General features: G+C 38.6%; 1 protein-coding gene across 2 annotated transcripts in view; it reads left to right on the top strand.

The window, feature by feature from the left end:
• MTMR4 (myotubularin related protein 4) overlaps nucleotides 1–20,738 on the top strand; it is a 57,451-nt gene that overhangs the window by 16,128 nt on the left and 20,585 nt on the right. The window contains exons 1-2 of one of the 2 annotated variants that reach the window (XM_075196611.1): nucleotides 5,283–5,455; nucleotides 7,924–8,010. In XM_075196611.1, the coding sequence (XP_075052712.1) occupies nucleotides 5,408–5,455; nucleotides 7,924–8,010 (135 nt within the window). In that variant the 5' untranslated portion in view covers nucleotides 5,283–5,407. Of the gene's footprint in view, nucleotides 1–5,282; nucleotides 5,456–7,923; nucleotides 8,011–20,738 lie in introns of those variants that run through there. The other variant, XM_075196612.1, reaches the window with a different exon arrangement.

The raw sequence follows: 20,738 nt of genomic DNA, 5'->3' as shown, positions 1-20,738 counted from the left end.
CATGATCCCAGCGCTGTGAGGCCATGTAAAATATAACTTGCTGTGTAGGTCAGATGTAGACCGGAGAAGGAGTTTCTCATGGCGTACTATAGAAGAAATGTATGGTACATTAATAACACCGTTATTTACACTTGCACTCTTCATTTCCATCATGTATGTAGAAAGCTTCTTGCTTGGCTGGATTCAGTGCTCCTATATAAAGAGAGATGGTTATTTTTTTTTTACAGATTTCAACTAGCAGCCAATTTTGAAACCTGAGCATTTTACAATATGAGAGAAAAATTCCCATTTGCAAATAGCATCCGTAAGAATCTGTACACCAAGAGCCAAATATACTCATACAGCATGCTGGACATTTTTCTTACAACTTTATCTTTTCCCCCAAAATAATAAGGTGAATAGGGGCACAGGAGGATTCTATACAGTTAGTGATAATATAAAAAAAATGCAAGCAAAAAGCGGGTCATTTACAAAGAGCAGGACCGCCAAGGCATTGGCATTGGCTGTGCCGTGTACCTTGATTTGCGCAAATATGCCTAGATTTCCACCTAGGCACATGGGTTTGCGAACAAGATTGTGTTTGCAAAGAAACGGAAGTTTGTACTGGCTGATGGGAGACGTTTGACTGTGTGAGGACATGCTTTGAGTACGCAGTAGGTACACCTCGTTTGGCTGAACAGTGCAACAAATGAGATTTCATTTAGCGGGGCCAGATTATTTCTGTGATAAAGGAGGGGGGTTTAGGGACTTCCTTGCTGTGTGGAGGGTGCACAGGAATTTCCACTCAGAAAAATAACTTTTTGCACCACCTGAGAGCTGATGGAGGTGGGGTCTCTTCCTGTACTAATGGAATACATTTTCTACCTTCCAGTACATAAAAGTACGACATGTAACAAAATGATCAAGTGATAAATGAGTTTAAAGCAGTTTCCTAGGTGGCAAATAGAAAGTTACATTTAATGGAAGGGGTGGTGGTTAAGTGGTGGGAGGTTGGACTTTGTTGTTTACATTTTTATTCCGTGTGCCTCTTCAGATTTCTGTAGTTTACGTAGACGTATCCTTAGAACACAAAGTAGGTGTGCACCTTTATGCGCACTCTGCGCACCTACCAGGTCAAAACAAATTATCTGGATTTTCCATAAGTTCTGGGACCAGGCGAGACTAGAGCCCCCCAGTTACAGTATGCATTGCCCAGGCAGCTGTTTGCCTACCTATGATTTGCAAGTAAATCCAGAGAATTGACACTCGCCCCTCAGCCAGCTTGGTGTTGTCCTGTACATTCTGTTCTTTTTGTCATTGATCATTTACCATAAAAGCATTTTGATGATTTACTGCCAGTTCCTTTGAACTTTAGCTGGGTCTTGACCTCTATCCTTAAACACTTTGTCCCATGTATTTGGAAAATAACACTGGAAGGAAACACAAAGGAAGAGAGCCTGAGTTGATAGAAAGCAATCCATTTAAATAGCTGCAGTGTAGTCTACTGCTAACTTCATTAGTCATCAGATTTAATTAAGCATGAATGCCTCATTTATTTAATGTATGTTACTTGGCTCTGCAATGCACAGGCTTTGATTTGCATTATGTCCTGGAGTGTAATGTGTGGATGTGCCCAAGCTGTGCTTTCATTGACACATTTCAATACAGCTTTCTGGTACTATGTTGTCAATGCTGTTCTGTTACAGCCAGGGTTAGTCTCTAGTACTCGCCGTATGGTTACCTCTAATTTGCCTTATTGGTTCTAGAAAAGAGCAAGTAAATAAGTGTAGAGCACAGCACTAATTCTGGTCTGGTCCTTGACGTTCTACCTTCATCATCATCATCATCACCATTTATTTATATAGTGCCGCTGATTCCGCAGCGCTGTACAGAGAACTCATTCACATCAGTCCCTGCCCCAGTGGAGCTTACAGTCTAAATTGCCTAACATACACACACAGACAGAGAGAGAGGGAGAGACTAGGGTCAATTTTTTGATAGCAGCCAATTAACCTACCAGTATGCTTTTGGAGTGTGGGAGGAAACCGGAGCACCCGGAGGAAACCCACTCAAACACAGGGAGAACATACAAACTCCACACACAGATAAGGCCATGGTCGGGATTTGAACTCATGACCCCAGCGCTGTGCGGCAGAAGTGCTAACCACTTTGCCACCGTGCTGCCCCTACCTTGAAACTTGCTTAGAAGTAGGGTTGCCGCATTATATGCAATTGAAAACAAATTTTGCCTGCCTACTATAATTTTAAGATTACCCTCCTTACGACAAGTAAGAGTTTAAAATACTGGTCGCTCAAGCCTGATTGGTCTCTTCAGCTACTACCTAACTTGAAAACACCCCCTCCATTTCCCATCATTGCAGGCTCGTTTGCAAATTACAAAATAATCGGACCTACAATGCTTCTATGAGCAAGTGCGCCTACTTTTACTCCTAATGAAATTTCCTAGTCTTTGATGTACAATGATGTTTCCAATCTGCACCTACATTTACAGGTTGGAGGCTGCTTTAGAAAATTTGCAAGGTGGAAACCGTAATATTGCATTAAAGAACAACATATTTCCACCTTTTAGTACCATTTAAAATTCAGTATTTCTTCTGAAACACGGCTTGGTTTAGCCTCCTTTTATGTCTTCCTTAAAGCATTCTGAAAATGAGGAGATATCAGGACTGTCTAAATTATGTTTTTCTTTTGTGTGTTCTGCATGATTTATTTTGTTTTATTTATCTTTTATATTAGTCAAAGTGCTCCTAGAAAATACATTTTCTGCCAAACTCCGGGCAGGAGTGCTCAGCAGGGAACACCACAGATGTGCCCTACTCCTCCAATCTCAAGGCACAAACTTTTGAGCCCTTCACAGTCACAACTTTCATAACATTCTGTTACATTCCTATATAAACAAACACATCAAAAATAGGCACATCAATTCACAACATGGAATTTCCACTGTCTGGATGCATTTTTTGCAGCTTCGTAAGTGACCTTTAATGATTCCTACAGATAAACTTGTGACCGTGTAGGTGCTTTCAGTACTCATAATGCATCAACATTCCAGCATACCCGTATGTAAAGGCCATTCATTAATCCAAAAGTCTCTTCCTTTAAAACTTCATCTGCTATTTTGTCTAATGTTCTGTAGAGGTGAACTCAGATTAGATTGTGTACAACTCCCATTGGAATGAATTATGAAAGTTATTGTTCATTTTTGGTTTATTTCAGTGTTGGCTGTATTTTTGTTTCCAGCCCAAGTTAACAAATTGAAAAGTGCACATTAAAGTGTCAGAAAAAGCATGACAAACACTAAACTGAATGATCAATCCTATAAGAATAAATGTATGTATTTCATATATATCTGTTTACTTTATCTAGAATAGGGATGGCGCAGTTGGATGGGATGTAGAGGGGGGGAAGGGATACAAACTGTGCCCCCCCTTCACATTCCATCTGATTGTGCCATCCCTATTCTAGATAGTGTTACATTACGTGGGGGAATCTAGGCAACCCCGAGGGATTAATGGCTACATCCTAACCCCCTTTCCCAAATCTGGAGGAGTGCAGGATAAGCAAATCTTTTAGTTTTTGTTACTTAATCCATTTCATACCATAAGAGCCTGCTGTTTCTCTTATTGAACCATCTTTAGTTTTTCAGCAAACTTGTGTATAACGAGGGGAAGAGGAGAGAAAGGTGTCATTTCTGAAAGTGTAAGGTTTTCTTTGGATTTAATTAGCACCTCTAGCAGGAAGGACCAATGTTACACCACTATCACTGGGGAGCAGGGCAATGACATTATGTACTTTGCTATGTAGATTGTGATAAATAGTTTAACTATTCCAGGATTCCCATGGATGATGAGTACTTTGCAACCTTGGTAACAGGACTTGTCCTGTACTTAATCATACTATTCACACTTAAATGATTTGACTTTTGTGTGAATGTAAAAAAAATGGACAAAAACACTAAACCTTTAAAACCTGTATGTAAAATTAAAAATCTTCTTATTAATGAAACTTATCTGTTCCTTTATATGAAGGCCCTGTTGACCGTAATTAAGGGGATAGTGTAAAAGTGGTACAATGCAGAACTTTAAAGTGATGATGTTATTAGCTTCAGCATGCTCGTCTATCTGGGTCCACACATCTGTAAAGATGGAAAGTGGATATGCTTTGTATGGCACTTGGCAGTCAAATAGACACAGTTGCACAAAATTAAATGTGCAGCACATATGCATATTCTGCACTTTAGTGAATAAATGTCTTTTTTTTTATACAGTCTTTATAACATGCACCTGGCCTAACTGCCAGGAGGGAATAATGTACAGGGATTTTCAGGATCTCTTCAATAACATAAATAATAAGGCTTTGCTGGTCTCATTTTTAATACATCTAAATGTAAAGTAATGTGAATAGCACACCTATTCCTTCAATTACATTGATGCAGTAATATCTTATTTCTCAATAATATGCGAGGCTTATACTGCAATGTAAGTCGATTAATGGTGTTGCCATGGAGCTAAATTGAAGCTAAAACTACTTGCTATATGGAGAATAATACAAAGTTTATTTCTTGAAGAGATATTTTCTTGGAAAAAAAGTTATCTGCTTTTTGTTGTTTTTAGTCTTTTTGTCTATTTACCTTTGTATTTTCATAGTACATGTTGTGACTGAGTCATTTTTGTGTCTTGTCATATATAAGCTACTAGAAATAAAATTTTCTATTTCTTTCTATCAGTACTGTCTGCCAGCTTTGTTATGTGCACAGGATTTACTGTTTTAGATTGCCTATTTCTATTAGTAGATAACTGTACTTAGACGTCTATGTGTATCAGGGGCAGGCAGGGGGACATCTGCCCCCCTGGCCGGTCCCACAGTGGCCTACTTGGGCTGGGTCACTGGGCTACCTGCATTTTTATCATTTAAAATAAGATGCAGAGTCGAAACTTGCCTCCCGGGCCAAAATTTACCAGCCCTCCCCTGATGTGTATTCTTATCCCCCACATGTCTGTGTCTATAGAAGTAGAGGGATCACTGTTAGTGCAGCACTAATGTAAACAATCGCTGGATTTAGTTGTTGCACCACATGAAGTCTCCAATGTCCGCTAAGTTTAGGGGCCAGATCCCGGTTTGTAGCAGGATTGAGATGCAGCCAGTGTGCCCTGGTCATTGTGCCCTCAGATAGCGACATTCAGCAGTGTGTGCAGGCCTGCTCCTCCGGCAGATGGGAGGGGGTGTGTGACTCCGTGCCAGAGGAGGAGGAGGCGGCATCAGGCAGCTGAAACACCCGCTCCGCCCTCTCTGTGTGTGCGATGGAGCGGCTGCAGTGAGCTGGCTGTGGCTGCAGAAGCAGAAGAGGCTACGCGATGGTGACACCGGCCCAGCCCTTGTGTGAGAGCTGCGGCCGGTCCCTGTCAGCATGACTGAGCCCCCGCCGCGCCCCCACTGCTCGGTGCTCAGCTGCTTTGTGAGTCTCCTAAGCTGCACTAGGTGGGAGGGTGGGCTTCAGCATCTGCTGGGAAGGGGCTGCTGGGGTGTGGGAGCCCAGACCCTCTCACAGCAGCGATGTAACTCTCTGGATGGATGCCCAGTCCAGTTGTTTTATTAGATAGCTGCTTTATTATGTGTAGATAGGTGTGCAAGTCATTACAGGGTCCAGACAGAGGACCCATTATTGACCAGCAACCTCTGTGTATTCTGGAGAGCAGTTGTGGAAAATCTTAGTAAACCACTCCCTTGTAGGTGAAATCCCTGCCTGTAGATGTGCATGATGATGTTGTGACTGCAGTTGTACACAGTGCAAATCTGTGTGTTTCCCTGTATCTGGGATGCCCATCTTTTCAATGAGAAGTATGTGGCACTTGTTAATGATGTTGGCTATCAGTGGCAGGACCCATTAATTATACTGCGCACTGTGGGTCTGTTTCTAGGTTGTGGATGGACATAGCAGTGTTTTTCATTTGGGTAAATCTCTCAGCTGGTTCTCACATATCCATTCTCAGGGATATTGTGTTCTGTTTGTGCATTGACTAAGCTGGAGAAAGTACGTATCATTTTAATGGTGCAGAGGTCTTACCTGTCTAGGCCCAGTGACAGCGAGCTCTCTGTCTTCCAAGTCACTTGGCAGATTGTGCTGTTTGGATGTGGTCCGGATGGATATTATTGCGCTGCAAATGCACCACGTAACCATTTATTTTGCCAGTGTCAGTGCCATATCTGACATTCACTCTGTTTTTATTCCTTTTGTTTAATAGTGAGGAGGCTAATTTTAGTGGCACTTAATCATCCTTTATTTCCATAAGACATCTTCTAGATCAATATCCCCACACTAGAACTGTTCCAATCTTGGAAGTTTAATTATTGGGAATCTGTTATGCAGACATTGCTGTCTTTTGTGCCTTTTACTTACGAGTTAGTGCTGTATGCTCCAGTGTTACAACCAATTGAAATGTCTGTATTATTCTTGTCAGATTAAAGGAATGCTAGATTTATATTTAAGGCCAGTGAAGTATTGTGTATTTTAGATATTTATTCCATACAAGTTAATTATTTCAGTGTTGTGAAACCATTGGTTTCATTTTCATTTCATGATAGGAGTTCCACAATAACAATACTGCAACATCATATAATTTATCTGGTTCCTTTTTCTGACTAGTCCTAGTTTGTCCCTGTCTGCTATACATTTGCAAGGTTAGAGTACTGTTGTTCAACTGCATCTTTTTCTCATTTATGGGGTGAATTTTGCTGGATCAAGTTTTAGCAAACATGTCATAATATAATTGTTTTTTGTCTCGCCCTGGTTTAAAAAAAGAAGAAGAAAGAAATGTAGATATTTCTTATCAGCGTAGCCAGACAATACCTAAACAGTCATGTCATTTAGTGATGACACAGACACCTATTGCATGTGACCACGTTTTATCTCCTAACTGAAGGACAAAGTTTTCTTCCAAATGTAAACAAAAAACAGTTTTCTTGTGTAGAGCACTCAAATCGTTTTGTGTACAGACGGAGGAAGTGCGCACAATTCAACTGGTTCATTTCAAAAGTAAATCTGAACCATTAGCAATACTCTTTTGGCAGCAAAAGAGTTAAGGGGAATTGGATTCTAAGGTAATATTTGATTGGTTATTGGATATCTTGTAATAGTTAGATATATTATGGATACAGAAGGAGCAGAGTTTGTGGTAGTTAATGGGACACCATGGCCAAGAATTTAGGTTTAGGATTGGTGTTTTCATGTTTCAGATATCTGATTAGTTTAGCTTTAAAATGAATGGGATATTTTAATTAATTGCAAAAATCACTGAACCATGGGGTGCCGTTCACTACCATATGTTGACTTGTCGAAGGCTCAACATGGTCCCACGTCATGTGCATGCTTGTGTGTACATTGTGGACATATATACTTATACGGTGGTAATGTGTCTGTGCACAGTTCAGCAAACATGTCCAAGATTAGTAATGAGAAATCCGCATGCAGGAAAGGTAAACATGTTTCAATAAACTGCAAACCATATACAGGTCCCGATGACTGACAAATTATGCAAATTGAACATTAATATGTTAAAAAAAGAAGAAAAAAAAAAAGGCTTGCGAAAGGAAGTCTTTCTACATGTATGTTCTTTATCTCTGATCATATATAGAAATATTCATAGGTATTATTTTCAGGTTCTAATAAGAAATACACATTTGTGAATTACATTATTAGCTCTTTTATATAATGCAAGTCACATTTAGCTCTATAGGTCATTTAAAGTAAATAGTAAGTATTGTAGGTCATTGTTGATGATCCCGCTATCTGCTGTTATGTTAGTGGCACAAAAGGGCCCACACCTAAGAAGGGAAACACGGGTGGGCTATGTCAGCCAAAATTATGGTTACCAAATTTGTGAAATAAGGATCCAATTGTCATTTTTGCATAATTTGTTTTGTCAGGGTGAAGAGCCCCCCAGTCTGGAATACATCCAAGCCAAGGATCTGTTCCCACCAAGGGAACTGGTAAAGGAGGAGGATAAGCTACAGGTGAGGCTTCTACATGAACAGTGAAGATATTGTGCTAATGTCTAGCACTGCTTGGGGAAGATCCCCCAGTATGTATGGCTCTTGGGCCTTGCCTTGCAAAGTATAAGTGCAGTTTGCATATTATAACCACATATTATAGCAAGCGGCCAGTGAGCAGCACACTGTACTGAACAGCTCGTGGCCTGCACATAATGCCCAGCTCTGCAGCTAGCACAATATGATCAGTCAGTCACCACACATTATACTTGGCCATCGGTAGGCAACACATTCTACCCAGTAGCCAGCAGCCAGTGGCGAGCACATGTAAGTACTTTGGGGCATGGATCTCTTTCCCATAATGTTGTAATGTACACATTTACTGTTCCTCCCTGTCCTTGTCATCATATATGCTGTAGGGCATTGCGTATATATTGTTGCTATATATATATATATATATATATATATATATATATATATATATATATATATATATATATATATATATATATATATATATATATTTAAACTTTATACATATGTAGCAGTTTCTTATAAACTGTGCCTGCATGGGGTTTTATTTAGATTTGCAACAGGGTCAGATGTGGTTATTAGAGCTGGCAATGGAGAAAGTTATGTTTAAGTGAATTAGCGCAGCAGCAAGAGAAATGCTTGCACAAGGGGGTCTGAATGCCGGACTTGCCGTGCATGTGGGTGATGTGGCTGGAAGGAGAATCCTGTGGTTCTGTTGTCATTAACTGTGAGCCACGTTATCGCACGTCCCACTGTGGGCAAAGAAATGTAACACAACTTATTTGTGTGTCATTACTTGGTAAAGTGCTCCAGTTCACGGCTCACATGTACCAAACCACCTTTGTATACCCAGGTAATGATTAGTACACAAGGGTAAAAGTGTCCAGAAGCTTAAACTGTACCCTCTGAGTGTTTCTCACTGTAAAATCATTTTAAGGGATTATAATTTTGTCTTTTTCTATTATCGGCCCCTCTCTAAAGGCTCGTCAAGACCCCAGTGCCTCTGCAGAAACTGCTCATGTTACATTCCAAATAAAACACAGACAAGTACATTCTGATCAGCACTTGTCTTGTTGAGTGTTTTATTGGTATTTGAACTCCTGCAGGAAGGGGCACGAAGTCTGTTGCTTCCACTTGTTGGGATGGAATGTTTCATGGCTCTGTAAAAATGTTGTAACTCCATCCTGCAAAATGACCTTTATAAATGCTTGTTACATGTGCTGGACTTCGGTAACGTAGTTTATCCAGTTCCATGGTGAATACTCTGTGGTGAAAACGTGAATATGTCACCTGGGATACTTCTAAATTGAGAGGTTCAGGTCTCCTGCAAAGCAACACACTTAATAGTATAAACGAGATCTAATTGTGTCTGTGACATCAGCCACTATTAGATCCATTTGTTGCTGAATCTGTTAGTGCTGGCAGTAGAGGAGACCCATTAGTCTTTGTTAAAAACAAAAAGAAAATGCCTTTAATATGTACACCTTTGCTCCAGTGCCCTAGAGCTGCTGTGGAGGAACATAAACACATTTGTAACCATAACTCGGAAGTGATAGCTAATTGCTGTATTTTCCTCTTCTAATTACCTTGTTCTGATTGAAATACACATAAAATAAGCCTTATCTGCTATAATAATCAATGCATAGTGTAGACTAAAATAAATCAGTTAGTCCCAGTAAAACGCATCTGAATAATTTGAAAATTGGATTCACTCCTTTTATACAAGTCAGTTGCAGTGTCATCTTACAGACTAACATTTATAAACATAATAAAACACTATGGGCTAGATTTACTAAACGGCGGGTTTGAAAAAGTGGAGATGTTGCCTATAGCAACCAATCAGATTCTAGCTGTCATTTTGTAGAATGTACTAAATAAATGACAGAGATAATCTGATTGGTTGCTAGAGGCAACATCTCCACTTTTAGTAAATCTAGCCTTATGTCTGCTAAAAAAAAATAATGGGTAATTTGTTTCTTACGTTATTGACTGATGAAAATGTTCCTGAACATTGATGTACAAGCCACCATGAAATATGAAGGGCTTAAAAAGTATAAAACAAGGAGTTAAGTCAGTGATGGGCAACCTGATATACTTCAGGGGCAGCATGGAAGGCTCTCTAAAAGGGCCGCACATTACCTTTAATCTCACTAATAAGTTAAAACAATACATTTAGTTAAAGAGGCATATATCTGTAATAACATATCAACAGGCGTTTAAACCAGTTTTACAAGCTTTAGACAATGAAGCAGGAAGCAGCTGGGGGCCACAGGGGAATGCTCGGAGGGCCACTTGTTTTCCATCATTGTTACGTCATACCTTCCTCATTTCAAATGCCAGTATAGGGACGCTGTATACATGCAATAATTTAAAATGTAATGTTAATCATGTAATTAATGTGTAAGGTGCCCCAAGCCAGTATAAAATAATTCAAATTTAATTTTATTTTATTTGATTGATATATCTGCAGAACAGGCTTCAACTTGCTGCCCTACCAGAGTGATTTCTAATTGGTGATACAAAGTTGTCCATTTTCCTGGAGCCTGTAAGATTGCAGTGTATACATAATACTGTACATAATGATAGTTTTAGGTGTTTTGCTAATCTAATCCTCTTTTTAAAGCTTGATCAGATTTGATCTAGAGAGTGAGCACTGGTACAACCATGGAAAGAACAATGTCATTGGATATAAAGGCAATGAGGCACCGTGACTTTATCTAGTGGTGATAAATTATTAAATGACACATTTACCTATATACTGTATTGTATTAGCCATTTGTTATAGAAATGTTTTTAGTTATTTAAAAAGAAAAATGGATGTCTTTTCTTTACTTATGTCATTGTAATCTAGAGGAGAGGAATTAGGACAAGATAGACACCGTTTTGGTTTTATATAGGGATAGCAAGCCCACTTTAACCCATCCAATACTTAACGGAACTCTCACAGTTCAGATGGCTAATACATCAAGGAATGTAATTATACGATCTGACAAAATGAGAAATGCACATTTCTCTCCAAGTTGTGTATTCAAATAAAATGAATATTCTTCATAGCTGTATACAGGACATCTGGACCCCAGAGGAATAGTTTGATAAATTGTGTTCTCGTTCCATTAACACCTTATAAAGATTTTTCACGCGATCAACTGATATTTTTTGATGTCTGGTGAGGTTGCTCATTGTATTTATTACACTGGACGGGCAGCAATCCCATTTATTCATAGCAGTGGGCCTACATCATCCTGTGACTCAGATAAAATTGAATAAACCAGTGTCCTGTAACTAGGGGAGAGGTGTGTTTTCTGCTATACTGAGTATTTACAGAGACACTGAAGAATGACAAGTAGCATTGATAATGTGGAGAAGATGGGGTTAGCTATGTTGTACTATGGTGTACTCCTTTATTATTTGTGCGTTCAATGTATGGATAGAAATTTATGGTTCCTTAGTTCAATGTTTGTAGCATACATAAGTGCTTCTAATCCGTGCCCAAGCATGAGTGTATTTTTGTTCTTGGCCAGTTATTGTTAATTATTCATAGGATACCAATGTGTTCTGTAATGTTTATATATTTGAGGAGCACTTGCAATGAAAAAGATTGTAGTGGGCTGTTGTTCTAGTTTCCAGTGGCCAGAAAAAAAGATATTAATAAGATATTGCAAAGCATAAGTCCAACTGCCAAGGACATGGAGCTAAGTGCAGATTGGGCCCTTTTGAAAGGAAATACTTACTCTTTGTATGTCAATGATTCAATCTATAGAACCCAATTGACTACTATTTTCTGGATATATTTTCGTCATGTGAAACGTTTCTTGTAACAATGGCTGAATTGCATAAAAATCAGTGGGGGCTGTATTTGTTTTATTGTTTACAAATGTTTTTTGTTTATATTATCCAGTTGTATATTTTAATTGTTATTACATCAATTAATTTAATTAACAAATAAAACGAAGTATGTAAGTGTTAGATACAATAAATTACCCTTAATGGTAATTTTTTCAATTACTTTACAGAATATTAGCAGAAAAATGAATGTCAATAGATAATATCATTCAATAGAGATATGGACCAAAGTAATGCGAAAATAACAAATAAACAACTCGTGCATGAATATAAACTACTAAAGAAATATACAAATAGTTAATAAGGCATAATTGTATGGTAGTATAGTATCTCAATCCCAAAATGTGTTTTGCTCGCACAGAGCATTGAATGCTATCGGTTTAGTATGTATTTGGGATCATTTATATATTATAGTGAAACAATCATGGTGTTTATTGTTTGAATTGGGTTCAGTTATTACCCATTTAAAAAAAAAAAAAGTTTTCTTAAACATTATTCATTTACTGGTGGTAATCGTATACATACACATTGTTAATCTCCCATTTTTTAAGTTTTGTGTGTAATAGTGTTTCCAACTAACAAATAATAATTAAGTTAAATATTTTTAACTCTAAGTGTTTTGGCTTATTGCTCCCTATGATTCCAATAGATTGTAAGCTTGTCAGCAGGGTCTTTTCACCTCTTCGTCTGTATTACCCAGTATTGTTTATTACTGTGTTGTCCCCAATTGTAAAGTGCTACGGAATTTTTTGGCGCTATATAAATATATGTTGCTAGATCAGTTAGATCTGATACATGTGGCTTGTTTTTTGCCTGAAACCATTTCAAAGCCCTCTGGAGTTTCAGGTCTAGTGCATAGGTGGCAGCGTTCACACTAGTTTTCCCTTATTTACTTTCACTATTACAGATTTATACGTATCCTAGAATTTACATACGTATATATATGTACATACATACGTACAGAGAAATCGCTCACATCAGTCCCTGCCCCATTGTGGCTTACAGTCTAAATTCCCTAACACACAGACACGCAGGTCAATTTCTTAGCAGCCAATTAACCTACCAGTATGTTTTTAGAGTGTGGGAGGAAACCAGAGCACCCGGAGGAAACTCACGCAAACACGGGGAGAACATACAAACTCCTCACAGATAAGGCCATGGTCGGGAATTGAACTCATGACCCCAGTGCTTTAAGGCAGATGTGCTAACCACTTAGCCACCCTGCTGCCCAAATGATTTAAATTTATATTCGCCATAATTCATAATATGGATTGTTGCAGTGTCATTTAGCTTTAAGGACTGAGGAGTAAGTGTAATGTCACACAAGCGATTAAAACATTACCCTTAAAATGAGCCAGTTCAATATGGAACTTCTCCCCCCCCCCCCAGGATGAATAGATCAAGTAAAAAGAAAAAATGTTTTTTGCAGTCAAGATTTCTTTGTTTTCAGAGTTGAAAGCACATTCAGTGTATAGGTTTTCATGCTAAGAATTCTTGTTGTTGTTGCATTTTTAGTGTGTGGCGCTGCCAAACTACTCTCACCAGACTGTTTTCTGAATGTAAAAGAAAAGCAAATATTGCTCCTTTACAAAGGGTTCAGTTTTGAACATGCATTAAGGTTTGTTTACTAACAGTACATGTAGGAGAACAGTTTTTACTAAACCATAGCAATTAAGCTGTGCTTTTGTGGGACTTTTACCATTGTTGGCGAATGAACTGTACTGAGTGCAATAAGGATCCATAAATAAAGAGTGACGGCATTAGAACTGTAAACATTGTGTTACCCATTTCTGAAATGGTGGCTTTTAAGAGCCAAACAGTAAAAACTTAAAGCATGTAACTAAAAGAAAGGAAAGTGAATATGTAACATCTAAAACATTTCATTATGAGTTTAGGGTTTATCACTGGTCATTATATTAATTCTCCTAGATGTCAACAATGCATACTAATTATCTGTAAGTTTGATACAGTATACAGTCAAACCCCCATTTGTACATATTTCAGTGGACCAGGAAATGTTAGTACAAAAATCCACAAAATTGTAGAATCAGGTAAAAGTCTAAAAATACCAAAAACTGCATGTAAAATGAGGAAAAACCCTCATAGGCCAAATTGTAATTAATCACAGTGGTTCATTATGTCAAATAGTTTGTTCAAGGATATAAAATATCTGCTCATGGTGAACTTTAAAGCCATATTTGTACAGTAAAATGAAATGGTAACAAAAAGTACAAAAGTAAGGTGACCAGATGTTTAAAATTAAATATGGTGACAAATAATGTAGATTAAAAGCCTAAATTGTGTCTGTATTAGAGATGGGCGGGTCCGGTTCTCCGAGAACCGAACCCACCCGAACTTTGGGTATCCGAGTACCGAGCTGAGCAGCTCGGTACTCTCCCGCCCATTCCGAATCCAAATCGAGGCCGAACGTCATTGTGACGTCGTCGGATCTCGGGGCTCGGTTCTCGCGATACTTCAACTTTATAAATACACGCCTCCACAGCAATCCATCGCCATTTGACAGAGGGAGAGAGCAGGGTGTAGTCATAGGCTGATTAGAGCAGGGACAGAGAATACAATATTGTTCTTGCAATTGCTCTAACCAAAATCGCTAGTGCAGAGAGGAGGATAGAGGTTTATTATTTTTTTCTTCATATTTGGCACTCCCCAGCGCTTTTGGGGTGTCCCCCATAATTGTGCATTAATATTTCTGGCTGTCAAAAGTCATTTCTGTCAGCAGTATCTACTAAATAATTTTTAGCACACCTCAGTGCTTTTGGGGTGTCCTCCCTAATTGTGCATTAATATTTCTGGCTGTCAAAAGTCATATCTGTCAGCAGAATCTACTAAATAATTTTTAGCACTCCCCAGTGGTTTGCGCTCAGAATGGATTCAAAGCAGTCCACATATGATCTGAATGAGCAACCAGGTTCTGTCACCAGTCCTGATATTAGTGTTCCCAGTACGTCATCTGGCCAAGGCGATGTCAAACAACAGAGTGTTTTCAAATTAGTGCAAAAAACAAAAACAAAAAAAAAATTTACTGTATTGAAGCGAAAAAGAAGTGTAACTGAGCAAAAGTTAAGTGACGATAAAAATAAAATTGCAAGCATGCCATTCTACACACGCAGTGGCAAAGAGAGAATGAGGCCTTCACCTTTGGCTATTAGTGGCAGATCCCAAAAATTTACCCAGCCTACAATTGGTGCACAACTACTGTTACGCGTCAAAGCCGAGCTGCAAGATAACAGTGAGGCATTACAGGAGAATATTTTCTCTGATTCACAAATGACAACAATCCCTGTGGAGAGTCCATCCAACAGTGGGATGTCTAATCGTGACCATTCTGCTGATGTGTGCCTTAATAGCCCGAGTGTAGCCGGTGATACCCAAATTGAGGATGCCACTTTGGAATTAGAAGAGGATGAGGGGGTGATTTGTGTAGGCGACGAGGGCGCTAATGATGATGTTGATGATTATGATGCAGACAGATACCAAATTGCCTTTCTCAATTTCTATTTATATTCTAGATTATATAACGGCTGAATAGTTTTCTATTTTACTCCTAGTGGAGAGAGGATCTGATGCAGACAGATACCAAACTGCCTTTGTCCATTTCAATTTATATTATACAGTATATAACGGCTGAATTTATTAGTATTTTATACAAGTGGAGGGGGGCCTAGAGAGACAGAAACCAAACTGGCTTTCTCCATGTCAATTAATATTGTACAGTCTATAACGGCTGGATTTTTTGGTATTTTATACAAGTGGAGGGGGGCCTAGAGAGACAGAAACCAAACTGGCTTTCTCCATGTCAATTAATATTGTACAGTCTATAACGGCTGGATTTTTTGGTATTTTATACAAGTGGAGGGGGGCCTATAGAGACAGAAAGCAAACTGTCTTTTTTTATTTCTTTACATATTTAACTATAAGTGTAGGGTGTAATATACATCCAAAGACGATGGCTGCATTGCCAATATGCATAGATGGAGAGGAAGACAATCTGTTTTGTGTGTAGAATAAATGAAGGCCTACCAACGAAGAATTAAACCGTTTTTTTGGATGATTTATTGCCTCAACAAGATTTCTTATCTCTAAAACAGTTGTAGCACTAAATTGGGTTATTTTAGGCACAAAAACATGTATTTTCCAACAAAATAGCAAAACAAAACCAAACAAAACCAAAACCAAAACCAAAACACGCAATGGCGGTTTTGCAAAACCAAAACCAAAACACGACGGTAATCCAGATCCAAAACCGAATCCAAAACCAAAACACGGGGGTCAGTGACCATCTCTAGTCTGTATTGAATAGGTAAGATAATCACACTTATGCAATCAAGCAAATTGGTAGGCAGACTTAGATTTAAAATTGGTAATGGTCAAATAGAAGCACAAGTAACCATATCATGCCTGTAATATCTTATTATAGAGATATGGTAACAAATTGCAATACTCCATCTGGATCCATGCAGGACTCTTAATTAGAAAGCCGCCTGGCTGTATTCTTCCTGGGATCGCTTGGAACAAGTTGTGCGAGCCCGTGTGGAGTCTTGGCGATCCTTATTGAACACTGAACTTGACTGGACATACAGCTAAGTGTGTAATCTGTTTATGAAGCAGTACGTTAAAGCTAAGTCTGCGCTACACATGATAGCACAAGACTTGGGCTTTTTTGGAGGCTGTCGGCGTGAGTTTTACACTGTGTTTTTAGAGAATTAATAAGATCTGCACAAATGTATGAAATGCTTTCAAAGGATATAATCTAGTCTCCTCTCAAGATAATATGTTTTGATTTTCTCTGTGTTTCTTTTTGGATTGGATAAATATATTTCACAAAGTTTGGTCACAAAGTTATGAAATAAACTGTAACGGGGACACCCGTTTCAATCTGGAGGTGAATTATTAGAATCATTACACAATAAATGTGATGCCAGCAGCTGCTCCCTTAACATCTAACCAGTGTGCACCAAAGGGGAATCAAGTGGATTATTAGTGATTTGCTGTTTACATTTAATGAGTATTTGTTTATTACTGTGGGGCTTTTATGTGTATTTAGCATTAAACTAATTGATTTGATCTTTTTTCTTGTTTTAGAGGTTGTTGAAACTCTTTATTTACAGCTGCAACATCCCTAATTATCTACAGATACTGGGAGCACCCAGTATTACTTTGTGTCAGATAATGTGGTGTGTGGCCAGTCTGTGGATGGGGGTGTAAATCATGGGTAGAATTTACCGAAGGTTTTTGTTTTTTGTTTAAAAATTAACCGCACTTAATGTAATATAGGAAGGAGCAGCAGATGTCATTCTTTACATTGCATAGCACAGTCTCTAGTAATGCAATGTCTCCAAGCCTATCTAAAATTTTCATATACACAACATGCAAAAACAGAACTTCTCAGGGTCTCCCCTGCACAATGTCTCCTACCTTAACTTTCCCCATTGTAATGGAAACATGGTGCTTTTAGTCCCCCTACATGTCATTCACATGTCACTCAGACCTCCCCACATGTCATTCACATGTCACTCAGACCTCCCCACATGGCCTTCACATGTCACTCAGACCTTCCCACATGTCCTTCACGTGCCAAATCCTGTCACAATAATATTATTGTGACAGGATGGACCGCCTATGCCACCCTGTCTGTTGTTGCTGGGAACCGGCTGGGCTTGCTTTGCCACAGTTCCCTTTAGTTATTCCAAATGTGCCCTCTTGCCACAGTAGGAGGGGCTTACAAAGGCTGCCACCACTGGACTCCTTACCGTCATCCAGAACCGGGTTTCTTCTGGGTAAATGACGCTGCTAGCGTATTTCTTTGCTGGTGTACCTGGGCTGGTACTCCTGATCTCTTACTATGGATCAGGGAAGCTGTGGATGAATCCCCCCCGGCCTATCACACTGACCAGGGCTGCATGGGTAGCAGGCAGAGCGGTGGTCCCGGAAAGCTTGGGTCCAAACCTCAGAAACAGTCGGAGAATGGATTAGATTTTGGGTCTAATCTGCAAGTCACTGGGATACAGCCATACTGAAAAGGTTTTCAAGCAGGTCTTTGAAGCAAGTGATGTTTATTTGCTCTCACACTGGTTGGAGGTACCAGTGATCAGGTCAGATGAAAATCAGAAGAATAAGTTTCCAATACAAGCTAGTGTCTTTTATACAGTTTAGACACAGGCTATTTTTAGCATCAGGATATAACCTGTTTACACAAACATGGATGTACATGCATTGCAAAGCCAATAATATTTACACTTAGCTATGAAATTTTTAAAAACCTTGCTGTGATATCCTGCGTCTAATTTCAGAGGCAGGATGCATACTAGCAAGTCAAAAGGTCTAACTGACATGAATATCTTTTTTCAGACAGTCGCCGAATACACATTCCCACAGAACAACACAAACCCAATTTCCCACATCACAATACACCAAAGGCTTTGTAAACAAGGCTCATTGTATCAGATATATACATCAGACATAATGCATTTAATCTAGAAAGGCTAAACAGAAAAAAGACATTTTCTACCCTTGCCTCAGAAATAACGATTTCCAATCTCAAAATATACACAATATCAAACATAAGTGCTTGTGCAATTATATAAATAAATGCCCTGTGCTATTTCCTTTAAATAAATTCATACTATAAGTTATTTATGAGTGATTCAGTCACATATATATATATATATATATATATATATATATATATATATATATATATATATATATATATATATATATATATATACTTATTTATATTACACACACACATTTAAAAATGCATTTATATGTGCAGGAGATAATTTTATAGAGGAAATCAGGAACTACACACATCTAAGTATATACACAAAATTTGTAATGAAGCAGGAAGACCAGGAAAAAAAATGTTTTCCTATTTGTAACATGTAATTAGATTGTTATTTTTCCATATTTTCTCTCCAACACTCTGAGACCTTCTGTATTCCCAGTGTGCTGCAGAACCTACAACTGATTACCTTCCGTTCCCATGGCTGTCTGTCCTGGAACGCTGACAAGTCACAAGCACATCTTAAAACATCCTGTACTTGTCTCAAATCTTCACATAACATTAAAAAAATCATAACCTATAAACTGCTTATACTTGGATTTTGAGTAGCATGTTGTGGTTTCTCAAAATATAAATTTTTATGTAAAAATAAATAAATGTAAAATCAACTATTTATGTTGTGACTGGACACTCTGCAGTGCTGTATAATTGGGATGAATGAAAACCACTTGATTTGTTCACAGGCCTAATCTTTGTTTAAATAGCACAAAAATATTGTTGAAAAAAATGTACAAAAAACTCCAATATCAGTGAATGTTCTTTTAACACCAAAAAAACCTGATTCCTATCCTATTCCTATTGGTTGATGATACACAGTATGGATAGAATTAATTGGTCATACCTGCTAATTATTGCATTGAGGTGTTTGAGACCTGTTGCCATAGGTGAATAAATTCAAGCACCTAGGGCCTGATTCATTAAGGATCTTAACTTAAGAAACTTCTTATTTCAGTCTCCTGGACAAAACCATGTTACAATGCATGGGGTGCAAATTAGTATTCTGTTTTGCACATAAGTTAAATACTGACTGCTTTTTAATGTAGCACTGTGCCCCAGTGCATAAAGCAAGGACTACAAAGACATGGTTTGATGAGTTCGGTGTGGAAGAACTTGACTGGCCCACACAGAGCCCTGACCTCAACCCCATCGAACTCCTTTGGGATGAACTGGAACGGAGATTGCGAGCCAGGCCTTCTTGTCCAACATCAGTCTCTGAACTCATAAATGCTCTACAGAATGAATGGGCATAAATTCCCACAGAAACACTCCAGTATCTTATGAAAAGTCTTCCAAGAAGAATGGAAGCTGCTATCGCTGCAAAAGGGGGACCAACTCCATATTAAAGTATATGTATTTAAATCATACTTGCCGACTCCTGGAATGTCCGGGAGACTCCCGCATTTTGCGAGAGTCCCACGGACTCCCGGGAGAGTGTGGCAATCTCCCGGATCTGCCCACTTCATTAGGACGCACATTTTGGAGTACTGCCCTCCCCCCCCATCACGCCCACCTCCCCCGCAGGCTCCCAGGTACCAACATTCCAAAGTTGGTAAGTATGATTTAAATACAATGTCCCATTACAGTCCCTGTTGGTGTAATGTTCAATTGTCCAAATACTTTTGTCCATATAGTATATCTCATTCATTTCGGTAAAACACAGAATGCCGCAAAAATTTGCAGTGAATGTTGGTCATTATAACAATACAATATAACTAAAAAAGCTAGAAAAAAATGTAGTCTTCTTATTTTTATTTTTTTGGGGGTAAAATGCATCTCCAGATATAAATGTTATTTTAGAGAATACAACAATGGAATGATTTTCAAAAGTGGTTTGGCATTTTTCTAAAATGATTTTTCCAGCATTAGCAGGTTTCATTAAACATTTGAAATTTGGTCCTTCATTCCACTCTCCATATATGACCAGATCTGTGGCTGATATGGCCCCACAACGGATCACCTTATTTTGTGTGTCTGGTTGTTCAGTGATCGAGCTGAACAACCAGTTCTTAGGGAGGAATTAAATTCTTAGCGGTAATTTCTGGGCTGTAATTTCCTCTCGCACCTCACAGAGGTATAAGCAAAATGAGCGAAGATTCTTCTACCATAGTAACCTTTAGTGTGCTCAACTGCACATCGTTGTGATATACGGCAGCAGTTCGCTAAGAATAGAATCTGTCCAGACATCATGGTCAGATGAAACCCACACACATGCCAGAAAGAAATTTGTTGACTGTAACTATTTTACTTGGTTTGGCATCTCTAGAGCTAAAATGATGTCCTCTGTTTTCTC

The sequence above is a fragment of the Mixophyes fleayi genome, chromosome 2 (genome assembly GCF_038048845.1).
Source record: "Mixophyes fleayi isolate aMixFle1 chromosome 2, aMixFle1.hap1, whole genome shotgun sequence".
NCBI classification, from domain to species: domain Eukaryota; kingdom Metazoa; phylum Chordata; class Amphibia; order Anura; family Limnodynastidae; genus Mixophyes; species Mixophyes fleayi.
This window is presented reverse-complemented; position numbering and strand designations above follow the sequence as displayed.